This window comes from Tachyglossus aculeatus, chromosome 17 (assembly GCF_015852505.1).
Source record: "Tachyglossus aculeatus isolate mTacAcu1 chromosome 17, mTacAcu1.pri, whole genome shotgun sequence".
Classification (NCBI taxonomy): Eukaryota; Metazoa; Chordata; class Mammalia; order Monotremata; family Tachyglossidae; genus Tachyglossus; species Tachyglossus aculeatus.
The window spans coordinates 35657628-35675663 of record NC_052082.1 but is presented as its reverse complement, the minus strand read 5'-3'; the positions used below and the strand labels follow the sequence as shown (position 1 = coordinate 35675663).

General features: G+C 54.1%; 1 protein-coding gene across 2 annotated transcripts in view; it reads right to left on the bottom strand.

Moving 5' to 3' along the window:
* Positions 1 to 225: 225 nt before the first annotated feature.
* SNRNP200 (small nuclear ribonucleoprotein U5 subunit 200) overlaps positions 226 to 18036 on the bottom strand; it is a 44658-nt gene continuing 26847 nt past the window's right edge. For both annotated transcript variants that reach the window (XM_038758938.1, XM_038758939.1), the window contains exons 29-45: positions 17821 to 17994; positions 17429 to 17589; positions 15593 to 15820; positions 13279 to 13470; positions 12969 to 13147; positions 12693 to 12844; positions 9608 to 9716; positions 9403 to 9511; positions 8646 to 8835; positions 7632 to 7796; positions 7420 to 7541; positions 7183 to 7326; positions 5133 to 5309; positions 4878 to 5038; positions 4708 to 4789; positions 4287 to 4379; positions 226 to 536 (exon numbers count right to left, since the gene is read on the bottom strand). In XM_038758938.1, coding sequence (XP_038614866.1) covers positions 393 to 536; positions 4287 to 4379; positions 4708 to 4789; positions 4878 to 5038; positions 5133 to 5309; positions 7183 to 7326; positions 7420 to 7541; positions 7632 to 7796; positions 8646 to 8835; positions 9403 to 9511; positions 9608 to 9716; positions 12693 to 12844; positions 12969 to 13147; positions 13279 to 13470; positions 15593 to 15820; positions 17429 to 17589; positions 17821 to 17994 — 2582 coding nt within the window. In that variant the 3' untranslated portion in view covers positions 226 to 392. The remainder of the gene's footprint in view (positions 537 to 4286; positions 4380 to 4707; positions 4790 to 4877; positions 5039 to 5132; positions 5310 to 7182; positions 7327 to 7419; positions 7542 to 7631; positions 7797 to 8645; positions 8836 to 9402; positions 9512 to 9607; positions 9717 to 12692; positions 12845 to 12968; positions 13148 to 13278; positions 13471 to 15592; positions 15821 to 17428; positions 17590 to 17820; positions 17995 to 18036) is intronic.

Below are 18036 nucleotides of genomic sequence, written 5' to 3'. Positions count from 1 at the left end.
GGGCCTCACAGTTCCCTCACCTGGGAAAAACGGGGTTGAAGTCTGTGGGCCCCACGTGGCCTCATCCCCTTGCATCTAACCCAAGTGCTTGGCACATAGTAAGCGCTTAAATACCAACATTATTATTATTATCATCATCCTCCTCCTCGCCCAGGCTGGATTTAGTCCGAGAACGGTGCCGGGTGGCTGTTAACGCGGCGCCGCGGAGAACGCCAGGCCCAGGTACCGGGTGCTGAATTCCCCAGAGGAATTTATTGGGGTGTTTCGAACTCCAATAGAAAAACACACACGTGAGAAAACACTGTCTAGACGCCGCGCTTCGGAGAGGCCCGGCCCCGGGGTGACCGCCGACAAACCGTCCTCGGAGCCGGGCCGGGCGGCCGGCCGCGGGCTCAGTCGCTGTCGCTGTCGCTCTCCGCCTCCTTCACGTCCACGCTGAATTTGTACTCCTGGTCGCAGCCCATGTAGGCGTCGCTCATGAAGTACAGCGTGTAGTTGTGGGCGCCCGTGGCGGGAGCCACAAAGTCCAGTTTCACCTGGGGCGATGGCGGGGGAAGCACAGTCAAAAAGCACGAAGAGCGGCAGGCGGTGGGGGGTCCCGACGGCGGGGCGCTCGCTCTGCCCACACCATATAATAATAATAACAATGATGTTGGTATTTGTTAAGCGCTTACTATGTGCCACGCTGTGTTTTATTATTATTGTATCGTGTCGGCAGAGCGAGCGCCCAGTCAGTCCCAGTAATGTTGGTATTTAACCGCTATGTGCCAAGCACTGTTTAATTATTATTATTAAATCGTGTCGGCAAAGTGAGCGCCCAGTCAGTCCCAATAATGTTGGTATTAGGTAAGCACTTACTATGTGCCAAGCACTGTTTCATTATTATTATTATTATCATTATTATTATATCGGGTGGGTAGAGTGAGCGCCCAGTCAGTACCCATAATGTTGGTATTTGTTAAACACTTACTATGTGCCAAGCACTGTTTTATTATTATTATTACATCGTGTCGGCAGAGCGAGCGCCCAGTCAGTCCCAATAATGTTGGTATTAGGTAAGCACTTACTATGTGCCAAGCACTGTTTCATTATTATTATTATTATCATTATTATTATATCGGGTGGGTAGAGTGAGCGCCCAGTCAGTACCCATAATGCTGGCATTTGTTAAACACTTACTATGTGCCAAGCACTGTTTTATTATCATTATTACATCGTGTCGGCAGAGTAAGCGCCCAGTCAGTACCCATAATGTTGGTGTTTGTTAAGCGCTTACTATGCGCCAAGCACTGTTTTATTATTATTACTATCATTATTATTATCATTATTATTATATCGGGTGGGTAGAGTGAGCGCCCAGTCAGTACCCATAATGTTGGTATTTGTTAAGCGCTTACTATGTGCCAAGCACTGTTTTATTATTATCATTGTTATATCGTGTCGGCAGAGCGAGCGCCCAGTCAGTCCCAATAATGTTGGTATTAGGTAAGCACTTACTATGTGCCAAGCACTTTCATTATTATTATTATTATCATTATTATTATATCGGGTGGGTAGAGTGAGCGCCCAGTCTGTACCCATAATGTTGGTGTTTGTTAAGCGCTTACTACTTGCCAAGCACTGTTTTATTATTATTATATCATGTCGGCAGAGCGAGCGCCCAGTCAGTCCCAATAATGTTGGTATTAGGTAAGCACTTACTATGTGCCAAGCACTGTTTTATCATTATTATTATCATTATTATTATATCGGGTGGGTAGAGTGAGCGCCCAGTCTGTACCCATAATGTTGGTATTTGTTAAGCGCTTACTATGTGCCAAGCACTGTTTTATTATTATTATTATTACATTGTGTCGGCAGAGTAAGCGCCCAGTCAGTACCCATAATGTTGGTGTTTGTTAAGCGCTTACTATGTGCCAAGCACTGTTTTATTATTATTATTATTATATTGTCAGCAGAGTAAGTGCCCAGTCAGTACCCATAATGTTGGTGTTTGTTAAGCGCTTACTATGTGCCAAGCACTGTTTTATTATTATTACTATCATTATTATTATCATTATTATTATATCGGGTGGGTAGAGTGAGCGCCCAGTCCGTACCCATAATGTTGGTATTTGTTAAGCGCTTACTATGTGCCAAGCACTGTTTTATTATTATTATTATATCGTGTCGGCAGAGCGAGCGCCCAGTCAGTCCCAATAATGTTGGTATTAGGTAAGCACTTACTATGTGCCAAGCACTTTCATTATTATTATTATCATTATTATTATATCGGGTGGGTAGAGTGAGCGCCCAGTCTGTACCCATAATGTTGGCATTTGTTAAGCGCTTACTATGTGCCAAGCACTGTTTTATTATTATTAAATCGTGTCGGCGAAGTGAGCGCCAGGTCAGTCCCAATAATGTTGGTATTAGGTAAGCACTTACTATGTGCCAAGCACTGTTTCATTATTATTATTATTATTATTATTATTATATCGGGTGGGTAGAGTGAGCGCCCAGTCAGTACCCATAATGTTGGTATTTGTTAAGCGCTTACTATGTGCCAAGCACTGTTTTATTATGGGCGCTCACTCTGCCAACACGATATAATAACAACAACAATAATAATAATAATAATAATAATAATAATAATAATAATAATTGTTAGCGCTGGGGTAGACACAAGCTAATCAGGTTGGACGCAGTCCCTGACCCACGTGGGGCTCACGGTCTTAATCGTGAAGCAGCGTGGCTCAGTGGGAAGAGCCCGGGCTTCGGAGTCCGAGGTCACGGGTTCAAATCCCGGCTCCGCCACTTGTCAGCTGGGTGACTTTGGGCAAGTCACTTCACTACTCCGGGCCTCAGTCACCTCATATGGAAAATGGGGGATGAAGACTGAGCCCGCCGTGGGACCACCTGATCACCTCGTAACCTCCCTGGCGCTATGCACATAGTAAGTGCTTAATGCTATCATTATTATTATTATTATTATTATTATTAGTCTCACTGCTGTGCACTCACCTTAGCCCGGTGCTATGCACATAGTAAGCGCTTAATGCTATCATCATTATTATTATTATTAGTCTCACCGCTGCACCCTCACCTTAGCCCGGCGCTATGCACATAGTAAGCGCTTAATGCTATCATTACTATTATTATTATTAATCTCACCGCTGCGCACTCACCTTAGCCCGGCACTATGCACACAGTAAGCGCTTAATGCTATCATTACTATTATTATTATTAATCTCACCGCTGTGCACTCACCTTAGCCTGGCGCTATGCACACAGTAAGCGCTTAATGCTATCATTATTATTATTATTATTAATCTCACTGCTGCGCACTCACCTTAGCCCGGCGCTATGCACATAGTAAGCGCTTAATGCTATCATTACTATTATTATTATTAATCTCGCCGCTGCGCACTCACCTTAGCCCGGCGCTATGCACACAGTAAGCGCTTAATGCTATCATTATTATTATTAATCTCACCGCTGCGCACTCACCTTAGCCCGGTGCTATGCACACAGTAAGCGCTTAATGCTATCATTATTATTATTATTATTATTAATCTCACCGCTGCGCACTCACCTTAGCCCGGCGCTATGCACATAGTAAGCGCTTAATGCTATCATTACTATTATTATTATTAATCTCGCCGCTGCGCACTCACCTTAGCCCGGCGCTATGCACACAGTAAGCGCTTAATGCTATCATTATTATTATTAATCTCACCGCTGCGCACTCACCTTAGCCCGGCGCTATGCACATAGTAAGCGCTTAATGCTATCATTATTATTATTATTAGTCTCACCACTGCACACTCACCTTAGCCCGGCGCTATGCACACAGTAAGCGCTTAATGCTATCATCATTATTATTATTATTAATCTCACCGCTGCGCACTCACCTTAGCCCGGTGCTATGCACACAGTAAGCGCTTAATGCTATCATTACTATTATTATTATTAGTCTCACTGCTGCGCACTCACCTTAGCCCGGCGCTGTGCACATAGTAAGCGCTTAATGCTATCATTACTATTATTATTATTAATCTCGCCGCTGCGCACTCACCTTAGCCCGGCGCTATGCACACAGTAAGCGCTTAATGCTATCATTATTATTATTAATCTCACCGCTGCGCACTCACCTTAGCCCAATGCTATGCACATAGTAAGCGCTTAATGCTATCATCATTATTATTATTATTAATCTCACCGCTGCGCACTCACCTTAGCCCGGCGCTACGCACACAGTAAGCGCTTAATGCTATCATTATCATTATTACTATTATTAATCTCACCTTAGCCTTCTGCTGCAGCGTCAGCCTCTTGATGGAGATGAGGCTGTTGGATTTGGAGTCTCCGATCACAACCCACCAGCCCTCCTCACGTTTCTGGGAAGGCAAGGACCAGAGGGGCGGAGGGGCCTTTACTTCCCAATCCTCCTCTCGGAGAGACCCCTTTGAGCGCGTGGGGGATGTAAAGAAAAACCAAAACCGGGGGCGGGAGGGATAGCGGACGAGGACGCGGCCGAAAGGAGGCTGGGGGGGTTTGGTTTTTCCTTTCAAGCTCCGGTTAAGTGAGTCCATCAGGTTATTTTGAAACGGAGGCAGGCTTAGGGTGAACTCCAGGAGTTCCCCGGCGGGAAGCTTACGGGTGCCGGGCTGAGGGCACCCCACCCCCTGTTCCCCCCGCCCCTCCGACCGGCCCCCGGCCCCGCACCTGTGGGAAGAGGGGAGCGATGACGGGGCCCGTGACTTCCTCTTCTCTCTCCAGCTGCACCAGCACCACCACCGGCCCCCCGCTGCAGGAAAGACAGGCCCCCTCCGGTCAGCCCCACCGAGGCGCGGGGGGCCGCCCCCGTCCCCCCCCCCGGGCCCCCGCCGCCTCACCTGCGGATGCTCTCCCTCTCGGCCACTTCGTAGGACAGCTCGATGTTGGGGTAGCGGTTGCAGAAGCGGGCCACGTCCGCGATCTGGCCGTCCGAGAGCAGCAGCAGCGCGTTGCGGTCCTCGTCCTCCATCTCCATGATGTCGAAGACGCTCTCCACGCCCTGCAGGGCGAGGCCGGGCGCTCAGCGAGGGGAGGGGGCGGCGGGAGGCGGGCCCCGGGGACGCCCGCGCCTGGATTCCCCCGCGCCCGCCCACCTTGTCCGTGCACCGCTTGATGTGCTCGGAGGTGAAGTGCGGCAGCTGCTTCAGGTAGGAGTCCTTGGACCACATGGCCTGCGTCACCATCTGGGCCAGCTCCATGGCGGCCAGGGCCGGGCTGAGCCAGCCGTTGCTGGAGAGGACGTCCACGCAGGCCTGGATCAGCCGGATGGCCTGCCCGGGAGGAGACGGGTCGGTGCGCGGCACGTAGTGAGCGCTTAACGAATAACCAACATCGTGGGTGCTGACTGGGCGCTCGCTCTACCCACCCGAGATAATAATAATGATAAAACAGTGCTTGGCACATAGTAAGCCCTTAACAAACACCAACATTACGGGTACTGACTGGGCGCTTACTCTGCCGACACGATGTAATAATAATAATAAAACAGTGCCTGGAACATAGGAAGCGCTTAACAAATACCAACATTATGGGTACTGACTGGGCGCTTACTCTGCCAACACGATGTAATAATAATAATAAAACAGTGCTTGGCACATAGTAAGCGCTTAACAAACACCAACATTATGGGTACTGACTGGGCGCTTACTCTGCCGACACGATGTAATAATAATAATAAAACAGTGCTTGGCACATAGTAAGCGCTTAACGAATACCAACATTATGGGTACTGACTGGGTGCTCACTCTACCCACCCGATACAATAATAATGGTAGTAATAATAATAAAACAGTGCTTGGCACAAAGTAAGCGCTTAACAAATACCAACATTATGGGTACTGACTGTGTGCTCACTCTACCCACCCGATACAATAATAATGGTAATAATAATAATAAAACAGTGCTTGGCACAAAGTAAGCGCTTAACAAATACCAACATTATGGGTACTGACTGGGCGCTTACTCTGCCAACACGATGTAATAATAATAATAAAACAGTGCTTGGCACATAGTAAGCGCTTAACAAACACCAACATTATGGATACTGACTGGGCGCTTACTCTGCCGACACGATGTAATAATAATAATAAAACAGTGCTTGGCACATAGTAAGCGCTTAATAAACACCAACATTATGGGTACTGACTGGGCGCTTACTCTGCTGATATAATAATAATAATAAAACAGTGCTTGGCACATAGTAAGCGCTTAATAAACACCAACATTATGGGTACTGACTGGGTGCTTACTCTGCCGATATAATAATAATAATAAAACAGTGCTTGGCACATAGTAAGCGCTTAACAAATACCAACATTATGGGTACTGACTGTGTGCTCACTCTACCCACCCGATATAATAATAATGATAATAATAATGATAATAATAATAATAAAACAGTGCTTGGCACATAGTAAGCGCTTAATAAACACCAACATTATGGGTACTGACTGGGCGCTTACTCTGCCGATATAATAATAATAATAAAACAGTGCTTGGCACATAGTAAGTGCTTAACGAACACCAACATTATGGGTACTGACTGTGTGCTCACTCTACCCACCCGATACAATAATAATGGTGATAATAATAATAAAACAGTGCTTGGCACATAGTAAGCGCTTAACAAACATCAACATTATGGGTACTGACTGGGCGCTTACTCCGCCGACACGATGTAATAATAGTAATAATAATAAAACAGTGCTTGGCACATAGTAAGCGCTTAACAAATACCAACATCATTGTTATTATTATTATATGGTGTCGGCAGAGCGAGCGCCCCGCCGTCGGTACCCCCCACCGCCTGCCGCTCTTCGTGCTTTTTGACTGTGCTTCCCCCCCCATCGCCCCAGGTGAAACTGGACTTTGTGGCTCCCGCCACGGGCGCCCACAACTACACGCTGTACTTCATGAGCGACGCCTACATGGGCCGTGACCAGGAGTACAAATTCAGCGCGGGCGTGAAGGAGGCGGAGAGCGACAGCGACTGAGCCCGCGGCCGGCCGCCCGGCCCGGCTCCGAGGACGGTTTGTCGGCGGTCACCCTGGGGCCGGGCCTCTCCGAAGCGCGGCGTCTAGACGGTGTTTTTTCATGTGTGTGTTTTTCTAGCTCCCTTCCTCCGAGTCCGAAACACCCCGATACCTTGCTGAGGATCTCCTCCGTGTCGGACTGCAGCTCGGCGCTCAGCTGCATGCGGGACAGGTGGGCCTGCAGCAGCAGGTTGGTCTTCACGTGGGGGTCGTTGAACTTGGGGTTGTTGAGTTTGTGGGGCACCTTCTGGGCCAGCTGGGGAGCCAAGACGGGTGAGGCCGGGGTCCCGGCGGCCCCCTCCCCGCGCGCGCGGCCCGGCTCCCCCCGCCCCACCGCCGCGCCCCTCACCTGCCGCAGCAGGTTGTCCTCGTGATGCCGGATGGGGATGTTCTCGTACTCGGCCGCGTTGGAGATGATCTCGATGAGGCCGCGCACCTTGGTCTTGGCGTTCAGGGACATGCTGAAGAGCTCTGGCGGGAGGAGGCGGGCAGGGGGGGGGGAGGTCGGCGGGGGTTTCCCGGGGGGAGCCCGCCCCCCGGCCTCCGCCGCCGCCGCCTCACCGATGGTGGTGTAGTTGATGTAGTAATAGGCGGCGATCATGCCCAGGTTGAGGGGGGCCACGTCCATCTCGTCCTCGATGCTGATGCACTTGGACTGCTCCAGGTCGCTGAGCGTCTGCTCCACCAGCTCCGACAGGTGGTCCGACAGGTGCCGGTGGGAGATGCCTGGGGGGGACGCCGGGTATCAATCAATCAATCAATCAATCAATCGTATTTATTGAGCGCTTACTATGTGCACAGCACTGTACTAAGCGCTTGGGAAGTACAAATTGGCATCACATAGAGACAGTCCCTTACCCAACAGTGGGCTCACAGTCTAAAAGGGGGAGACAGAGAACAGAACCGAACATACCAACAAAATAAGTAGGATAGAAATGTACAAGTAAAATAAATAAATACATAAATAAATAGAGTAATAAATATGTACAACCATATATACATATATACAGGTGCTGTAGGGAAGGGAAGGAGGTAAGATGGGGGGATGGAGAGGGGGACGAGGGGGAGAGGAAGGAAGGGGCTCAGTCTGGGAAGGCCTCCTGGAGGAGGTGAGCTCTCAGCAGGGCCTTGAAGGGAGGAAGAGAGCTAGCTTGGCGGAGGGGCAGAGGGAGGGCATCCCAGGCCCGGGGGATGACGTGGGCCGGGGGTCGATGGCGGGACAGGCGAGAGCGAGGGACGGTGAGGAGGTTAGCGACGGAGGAGCGGAGGGTGCGGGCTGGGCTGGAGAAGGAGAGAAGGGAGGTGAGGGAGGAGGGGGCGAGGGGATGGACAGCCTTGAAGCCCAGGGTGAGGAGTTTCTGCCTGATGCGCAGATTGATCGGTAGCCATTGGAGGTTTTTGAGGAGGGGAGTAATATGTCCAGAGAGTTTCTGGACAAAGATAATCCGGGCAGCAGCATGAAGTATGGATTGAAGTGGAGAGAGACACGAGGAGGGGCCGGGCCACCGGACGCCCCCCCGCCCCCCGGGAACGGCGCGCCGCCCCCGGCCCGCCCGCCGGCCCCCCGCGCCTCACCCTGCAGGTTGTAGTAGTTGGGGTTCTGCGTCATGCGGCGGTACAGGAAGGTCCAGGTGAGGTAATCCACCGCGTCCTGCTTGTTCTCGATGGTCTTGGTGACGATCTCGGCGTTGAAGTGGTCGTGCATGCAGTGGTCCAGGTGTGATTCCACCGGCAGCGGCTCGTACAGGAACTTCTTGAAGAAATCCTAGCAGGAGGAGGAGGAGGGGGGGGGGGACTTCAAGCGGCCGACGACGCCACTCTTCCCGCGTCCCTGACCGGTCGTCGGAAGGCGGCGTTCCCAGCCGGGATCTGGACGGCTGACGGTCGGGCTGATATCCCGAGACCCCCCCCGGACCGGATCCCCCTCACGGCGCTCCCGATCTAGCGCAACGGAGTACGGGATCAACGCCGCACGACTCCGTGGGAGGCCCGGGGAGCCACGGGGGCCGGAGGCGCGGAACCGGGAAGGAATGGGCGAGAGAGGACAAGGCGGAGGAGGGAGACCAGGGGACGGCAGCCCTAGGAGCCGACCGCCCCGCCACCCCCCGGGGCCGAGGGAGCTCCTTCGGCCCGCCGTCCGATCCCTTCGCTCCGCTGCGACTGCGCTCTCCGGGGTCACGCCGACCTCCTCCTCTTCCACGCGCGGTGGGCTCCGGGTCTCTCCTGCCCCTCCCCAACTTGGTGAGCGATAAACCCCCCCTCCCCGCCAGGGCTCCTCCCTCCGTGGGAGGATCGGGGGGCCCGGGGTGGGAATCTCCCGCCGGCCCCTCACCTTTTTGGATCCCTGGCACATGATGACGCAGCGGCCCTCGTCATCCTGCAAGGGGCGGTTGGCGTGCCCGACCATCTGCAGCACGTCGTAGATGGGATAGTCCACGTACCTGGGGGCCGGGGAGAGGCCGGGGGACGCGGGTGAGCCCCGAGGCCACGCGGGCCCCTTTCCGCCGCCCCCCCCCCGCCCCTCCCGGGACACTCACGCGTGGATCTTGCCGTTGTAGTACTGGGTGTCCATGATGATCACCAGGTGGGCGGCCACATTCATGCCCCAACACAGGCTCCGCGAGGCCACCACCACCTGGATGGCTCCTGAGGACGGGACGAGGAGGAGGAAGAGGGGTGAGCTCGGGCCGTCCCCATCCCGTACCTCCGGCCATCGAGGCAGATCCGACTACAGCCCCAGGATCTGGGCTCAGGGCGAGGCGGACTCTCGGGGAACCCGGCCCCGCCGGGCCTCGGCTACCCCGGGGCGGGACGACGACGCACGAGCCTCCTGCCGACAGCTTTGCCGGGATAGGCCTGGGGTGGGAAACCCATCCCGCCTCTGCCGGTCTGCGGGAACGGTACGGAGCTCAGTGGCTTCCCGGAGCAGGCGGTGGGGAAACCGGTGGGGCGGGCATCGCAGGCGCCAAATAACTACTGAGTCTGAGGGGGAACGGCACTCCTCACCGTCAGTGACGGCCCTTGGCGACTAGCCCTCTCCGTCCCCTTGCCCACGTTGCTCTCCTCGCCTGCCACTCCCACTAAATCCCGGTTCTGTCCATATTCGCGGCCCTCCAAATATAATAATAATGGCATTTATTAAGCGCTTACTATGCGCCAAGCACTGTTCTAAGCACCGGGGAGGTTACAAGGCCATCAGGTTGTCCCACGGGGGGCTCACAGTCAATCCCCATTTGACAGATGAGGGAACTGAGGCACAGAGAAGGCGCAGAAAATCCCACCTTCCTAAAACACTCAACGCATCGCTCCCAACTAATTCCTAACACCCGAGTGGTAACAACCCCTGATGCCATTTTTTAACCCACCCTTCGGGTGGGCGGGCTACCAATTCCTCGGGGTCAAACCCAGCCGTGGCGTGTGAAAAACTACGGCCTAGTGGCTACAGCCCGGGCTGGGGGGTCGACAGGCCCCGGGTTCTAATCCCGGCTCCGCGGCCCGTCTGCTGCGTGACCTTGGACAAGTCACTTAACTCTGCTACCGTTACCTCATTTGTAAAAAGGAGATTAAGACCGTGAGCCCCGAGTGAGACGGGGACTGTGTCCAGCCTGATCAGCTTGTATTTGCTTCAGCGCTCAGCACAGTGCTTGGCGCATAGTAAGGGCTTAATTAGTATGATCAATAGCATCGCCAGGAGACGCGTTCAGAGGGCTTGGTAAGAATCACTCAGATTATTCCGATTCCATCTGCTCCGCCTGCGTCCCCTATTTGGGAATAATAATAACCGTGGTATTTGCTAAGTACTTACTGTATGCCAGGCACTGGGGTAGACACAAGTATATCAGGTTAGACAGAGTCCCTGTCCCACACGGGGCTCTCGGTCTCGGTCCTAGCTTACGATGAGGTGACTGGGGCCCAGAGAAGCGACGTGACTTGCCCGAGGCCACACAGCAGACGAGGGAGAGATGGTGTGGCTCAGTGGAAAGAGCCCGGGCTTGGGAGTCGGAGGTCGGGGGGGTCTAATCCCGCCTCCGCTGCTTGTCGGCCGTGTGACTCTGGGCAAGTCATTTCACTGTACTGTACTGTACTGTATTATATATTCCTGTATATATGTATATGTTTGTACATATTTATTACTCTATGTATTTATTTATTTATTTTACTTGTACATATCTATTCTGTTTATTTTATTTTGTTAGTATGTTTGGTTTTGTTCTCTGTCTCCCCCTTTTAGACTGTGAGCCCACTGTTGGGTAGGGACTGTCTCTATATGTTGCCGACTTGTACTTCCCAAGCGCTTAGTCCAGTGCTCTGCACACAGTAAGCGCTCAATAAATACGACTGACTGATACCTAGCTTCCCAAGAAGAGATAAGGGACAAAGCCGCTCTGAAACCTTTCAAAGCCCTACTGAGCCTTCCCAGACTGAGCCCCCTCCTTCCTCTCCCCCTCCTCCCCACAGCACCTGGATATATGTTTGTACAGATTTATTACTCTGTTTTACTCGTACATATTTACTATTCTATCGATTTTATCTTGTTAATATGTTTGGTTTTGTTGTCCGTCTCCCCCTTCTAGACTGTGAGCCCACTGTCGGGTAGGGACCGTCTCTAGATGTTGCCAACTTGGACTTCCCCAGCGCTTAGTCCAGTGCTCTGCACACAGTAAGCGCTCAATAAATACGATTGATTGAATGAATGAATTAATGAATATGTTTGTACAGATTTATTACTCCGTTTTACTTGTACACCTTTACTATTCTATTGATTTTATCTTGTTAATACGTTTGGTTTTGTTGTCCGTCTCCCCCTTCTAGACCGTGAGCCCACCGTTGGGTAGGGACCGTCTCTAGATGTTGCCAACTTGGACTTCCCCAGCGCTTAGTCCAGTGCTCTGCACACAGTAAGCGCTCAACAAATACGATGGATTGAATGAATGAATTAATGAATATGTCTGTACAGATTACTCCGTTTTACTTGTACATATTTACTATTCTATTGATTTTATTTTGTTAATACGTTCGGTTTTGTTGTCCGTCTCCCCCTTCTAGCCCGTGAGCCCACCGCTGGGTAGGGACCGTCTCTAGATGTTGCCACCTTGGACTTCCCAAGCGCTTAGTACAGCGCTCTGCCCACAGTAAGCGCGCAATAAATACGACTGAATGAATGAATGAATTTCACTTCTCTGTGCGCCTCAGTTACCTCCATCGGTAAAACGGGGATTAAGATCGGGAGTCAACCTGATCACCCGGCATCTCCCCCGGGGCTCGGAACATGGTAAGTGCGCTTAACAAATACCATCATCACTGTCGCTATTGAGTGGCGGAGCCGGGATTCGGTCTCCATCCGCTACGCCCCGCCGTTAACCCGTCTCCTGCTTCTGCGGTACTTGGTGCCAAGACCTCAGGGTTCGGCGCGTCGCACGAACGGCGCTCGATTCATCTTTTTATTACCACCGTGCCCGCTCCCCTGGACCGTACGGGGAGCGATCGGGCCTGCCGGCTTTATCGGGTTGCGCTTCGCCAAGCGCGGAGAACGGTCCCTTGCGCAGGCTGGCGAGGCTCCGTGTGACCGACCGACGACTCGGGGGGGGGTGGCGGGGCGTAACGGGGGGCCCGGCGGGGTACCTGAGCCGAAGAGCTGCTCCACCATGCGCCGCTCTAAGGGGCTGAGCCCCTCGTGCAGGTAGCCCACCCCGTTCAACAGGGTCTCCTTGAGGGTGCCGTCGCTCAGCTTCTCCAGGTAGGGGATCAGGTCTTTCTCGGTGCAGTGCAGGAATCTGGGGGAGAGGGGTCGGTCGTCGGGCACGGGGGGCGAGCGGGCCCGACCCCTCCGCGCCCCATCCCATCGCCCGGCAGCGAGACCCCGTCGGGAGGTGACCAGGCCGCCCGCCCTCCCGGCACCTCTGCCGCTGGATGTCGGCGGCGCAGGTGGTGAGGATGTCGATGGCCGTCAGGCGGGTCTGCTTGCGGGACGGGACGAAGACGATGACGGGCTTCTTGGGGGAGTGCTTGGTGATGGCGTGGTACACGGGCTTGGCCATGGACAGCAGGCGGGTCTGGGTGTGGCTGATGTTGAAGCCCTGCGGGGCGAGGCGGCCGGGGAGCCGTCAGAGCGGGGCCCGGGGCCGATCCCGGCCTCCCGGCGCCGATCCCGGCCTCCCGGCGCCGATCCCGGCCTCCCGGCGCCGATCCCGGCCTCCCGGCCCCTCACCTGGATGTGGAGCTCCAGGGGCACGGGCCGCACGTTGGGGTGGAAGTTGAAGGTGGACGTGGCGCTGCAGCCCAGCCAGTGGGCCACGTCCTTCGCGTTGGACAGGGAGGAGCTGAGGGCCACGATGCGGATGGGCCGCTCGATTTGGGAGGAGATGTAGCGCATTCGGGAACAGATCACCTCCAGGACCGGCTGCCGGGGAACGGGGAGGGAGACAGAGAGAGAGGCGGGGCGTGAGCACGGGACCACAGAAGGTGCGGCAGACTCTTCTTTTACAGATGAGCCTCAGTTTCCTCATCTGTAAAACGGGGACGAAGACTGTGAGCCCCACGTGGGACAACCTGATCACCCTGGAACCTCCCCAGCGCTTAGAACAGTGCTTTGCACATAGCAAGCGCTTAATAAATGCCATCGTTATTATTACTATTATTATGGGTTCAAATCCCAGCTCTGCCAATTGTCGGCTGTGTGACTCTGGGCAAGTCACTTCACTTCTCTGGGTCTCAGTTCCCTCATCTGTAAAACGGGGATGAAGACTGTGAGCCCCCTGTGGGACAACCTGATCACCCTGTAGCCTCTCCAGCGCTTAGAACAGTGCTTTGCACACAGTAAGCACTTAATAAATACCATTATTATTATTATTATGGGTTCAAATCCCGGCTTTGCCAATTGTCAGCTGTGTGATTTTGGGCAAGTCACTTCACTTCTCTGTGCCTCAGTTACCTCATCTGTAAAATGGGGATTAAAACTGTGGGGCAACCTGATCACCTTGTAGCCTCCCCGGCGCTTAGAACGGGGCTTTGCACACAGTAAGCACTTAATACCATCATCATCATTATTATTATTATGGGTTCAAATCCCGGCTCTGCCAATTGCCAGCTGTGTGACTTTGAGCAAGTCACTTCGCTTCTCCGGGCCTCCGTTCCCTCATCTGTAAAATGGGGATTAAAACTGTGAGCCCCCCGTGGGACCAACCTGATCACCCTGTAATCTCCCCGGCGCTTAGAACGGTGCTTTGCGCATAGTAAGCGCTTAATACCATCATCATCTTCATTATTATTATTACGGGTTCAAATCCCGGCTCTGCCAATTGTGTGACTTCGGGCAAGTCACTTCGCTTCTCCGGGCCTCCGTTCCCTCATCCGTAAAATGGGGATTAAAACTGTGAGCCCCCCGTGGGGACAACCTGATCACCCTGTAATCTCCCCGGCGCTTAGAATGGTGCTTTGCGCATAGTAAGCGCTTAATACCATCATCACCATTATTATTATTACGGGTTCAAATCCCGGCTCTGCCAATTGTGTGACTTCGGGCAAGTCACTTCGCTGCTCCGGGCCTCCGTTCCCTCATCTGTAAAATGGGGATTAAAACTGTGAGGCCCCCCGTGGGACCAACCTGATCACCCTGTAATCTCCCCGGCGCTTAGAACGGTGCTTTGCACATAGTAAGTGCTTAATACCATCATCATTATTATTATTATTATTATTATTATTATTACGGGTTCAAATCCCGGCTCTGCCAATTGTGTGACTTTGGGCAAGTCACTTTGCTTCTCCGGGCCTCACGTTCCCTCATCTGTAAAATGGGGATTAAAACTGTGAGCCCCCCGTGGGACCAACCTGATCACCCTGTAATCTCCCCGGCGCTTAGAACGGGGCTTTGCACACAGTAAGCACTTAATACCATCATCATCATCATCATTATTATTACGGGTTCAAATCCCGGCTCTGCCAATTGCCAGCTGTGTGACTTCGGGCAAGTCACTTGTCTTCTCCGGGCCTGAGTTCCCTCATCCGTAAAATGGGGATTAAAACTGTGAGCCCCCCGTGGGACCAACCTGATCACCCTGTAATCTCCCCGGCGCTTAGAACGGGGCTTTGCACATAGTAAGCGCTTAATACCATCATCACCATTATTGTTATTATTACGGGTTCAAATCCCGGCTCTGCCAATTGCCAGCTGTGTGACTTTGAGCAAGTCACTTCGCTTCTCCGGGCCTGAGTTCCCTCATCTGTAAAATGGGGATTAAAACTGTGAGCCCTCCGTGGGACAACCTGATCGCCCTGTAATCTCCCCGGCGCTTTGCACATAGTAAGTGCTTGATAAATGCCATCATTATTATTAATACTGAGCGCTTGGGACAGTACACTACAATGGAGTTGGTAGGCGGGTTTCCTGCCCGCAACGAGCTTCCAGCGTGGAGGGGGGATGACTGACAGTGCGGAAACAACCGGGGACACCTCGCCCGTTTGTCCGGTTCTTCCCCTCTCCTCCCTCGGCGGGACGGGGGGCTCGGGGGGGGCCCGCGCCTTACCCCGTTCTCGCCCCCGATGAGGTGCACCTCGTCCACCACGAAGAGGTTGACGTTCTGGACGTTCTTGCGCTGCTTCCAGCGGCGGGACAGGATGTCCCACTTCTCGGGGGTGCTGATGATGATGTTGCCCTTGCCCAGCAGCTTCAGGTCCGTGCTGGTCTCCCCCGTCAGGAGCACCACTTTCTTGCTGAGCCGCTCCTGGAACTTCTCGTACCAGTCCATGAACACCTGGGCGGCGAGAGGCGCTCAGGGGTGAGGCCACGGAGGAGCGAGAGGACCCGCCCGAGGTCGCCCCGCGTTGCACTCGTTCAGCCGCATGTGCTGAGCGCTTACTGTGCGCGGAGCGCTGGGCTGAGCGCTTGGGAAGTCCGAGTTGGCAACGTATAGGGACGGTCCCTACCCAACGGCGGGCTCACAGTCTAGGAGGGGGAGACAGACGACAAAACCACAAACATACTAACCAAATAAACAGAATATGTACAAGCAAAATAAATAAATAGAGCAATAAATACGACAGCACAGACGAACGGCGGAGCCGGAGTAAGAACCCACGTCCCCTCTCTCCCAAGCCCGGGCCCTCTCCACTAGATCACGCGGCTTGTCTTTCTGGGTGCAGGTACTGTACTAAGCGCCTCCGGTAAGAGTGGATCAACTTCCCAAGGGATTGAGGGACAGACGGAGAGTGGGAGATCCAGGATTGAGCTTTGAACCTCACCGTCCGGCCCTCTAGAACGTAAACCCTTGGGCAGAGACCTCGTGTTTACCGATTCTGCAATATCTTACTCTCCCCAACACTTTGTATAGTGCTTTGCACACAGTGACCGCTCAGTTCATTCATTCAATCGCATTTATTGAGCGCTTACTGTGTGCGGAGCACCGTACTAAGCGCTTGAAAACAAGTAATCTAGTGGATCGAGCATGGGCCTGCTCCATTCATCCTCCCTCCCATCTTCTAGACTGTGAGCCCGTCGTTGGGTAGGGACCGCCTCTATACGTTGCCAACTTGTGCTTCCCAAGCGCTTAGTACAGTGCTCTACACATAGTAAGCGCTCAATAAATGCGATTGAATGAATGGAGGCGGCCGGGGAAATCGGAGCGACGCCGAGCTCGGGGAGAGCCGGGGTGGCCGCTCCCCGGGAAAGGAAAGGACGGCGCTTCGCCCTCGCCGGCCCCGAAGCCGAAACCCGCTCTTTCGGCTCGGCGAGAGCAGACCGCAATCTGCCCTGGGAAGGCCTGCTCTCTGCCGGAAAGCATCTTCAGGTCCCCGACGGAACCGGGAGAGAAACCTCCCTCGCCACGGGGGTCACAGAACAGTGCTCTGCACATAGTAAGCACTTAATAAACGCCATCACCATCATTATTATTATTACTAAACGAAACCACTTGGGCCGAGCTCCAAACGGCCGCGTTCCCAGGGCTGGGCCGGACCAGGCAGGGTGGCTCAGCGGCTACAGCAGAGGCTCGGGAGTCAGAAGGACCTGGGTTCTAACCCCAGTTCCGCCACACGCCCGCCCTGTGACCCTGGGCAAATCGTTTCACCTCTCTGGGCCTCAGTTACCTCTTGTGTAAAACGGGGGTTAAGAGCGTGAGCCCCGTGGGGGACGGGGACTGTTTCCAACCTGGTCAACTCGTACCTACACCCGTGCTTTTGACGGTGCTCGGCACATAGTAAGCGCCGGACACGTACTCCAGCCCGGGGGGGGCCCTGCCACACTTGGGGAGGAACGGGCACTCGCCCGGGCTCACAGAGGAGTTTGGAGGGCTGCCGCGGTCTCCCCTCGGCACCCGCCCCCCGGCAGATTTCACCGGGCCGAGGGAGGGGAGAGGGCCCCTCACCTGCTCCGCCAGGGCCTCCATGGGGGTGATGTAGACGCAGCGGCCTTCCGAGTTCTGCAGCAGCATCCTCAGGATGGCGAACTCGGCGCAGATGGTCTTCCCGCTGCCCGTCGGGGCTCCCACGAAGACGTTGTCGTCGCTGTTGTACACGGTGTTGAACACTGCAAGCCGACCGAGGGGCACGGGGTTACTGTGGGGAACCCCGTTCTTTCACCCGACAAGCTCGGACCCCCCCCCAGCTCCGGGGGAACGGCACCAAGGGAGCGGGATCCCCCAGGGCCACGTCGGCCGGAGCCGCGACAGCCTTTCCCGCCCCGCCGCGAGCTTCAGTACCCGATGCTGGGGGCGAGGCGGGGCCCGCCTCCCTCCCTCCCCGAGACAGGACCGCTCACCTTGGGTCTGGATGGGGTTGAAGAAGGGGAACTTGTCCTGGTAGAGGCTCTCAAAGGCACCGTTCCGCAGGGCGGACACGGGGAGCGGCTGCAGGTCCAGGAGTTCCGTAGGAGGCGGGTACTTCTCCGGCAGGATCAGGTGACGGAAGGAGACGGGCAGCTGGGTCTCGCAGGCTGCCGGGGGAACGGGCCACAGGTGTCTAAGATCTCCGTCTA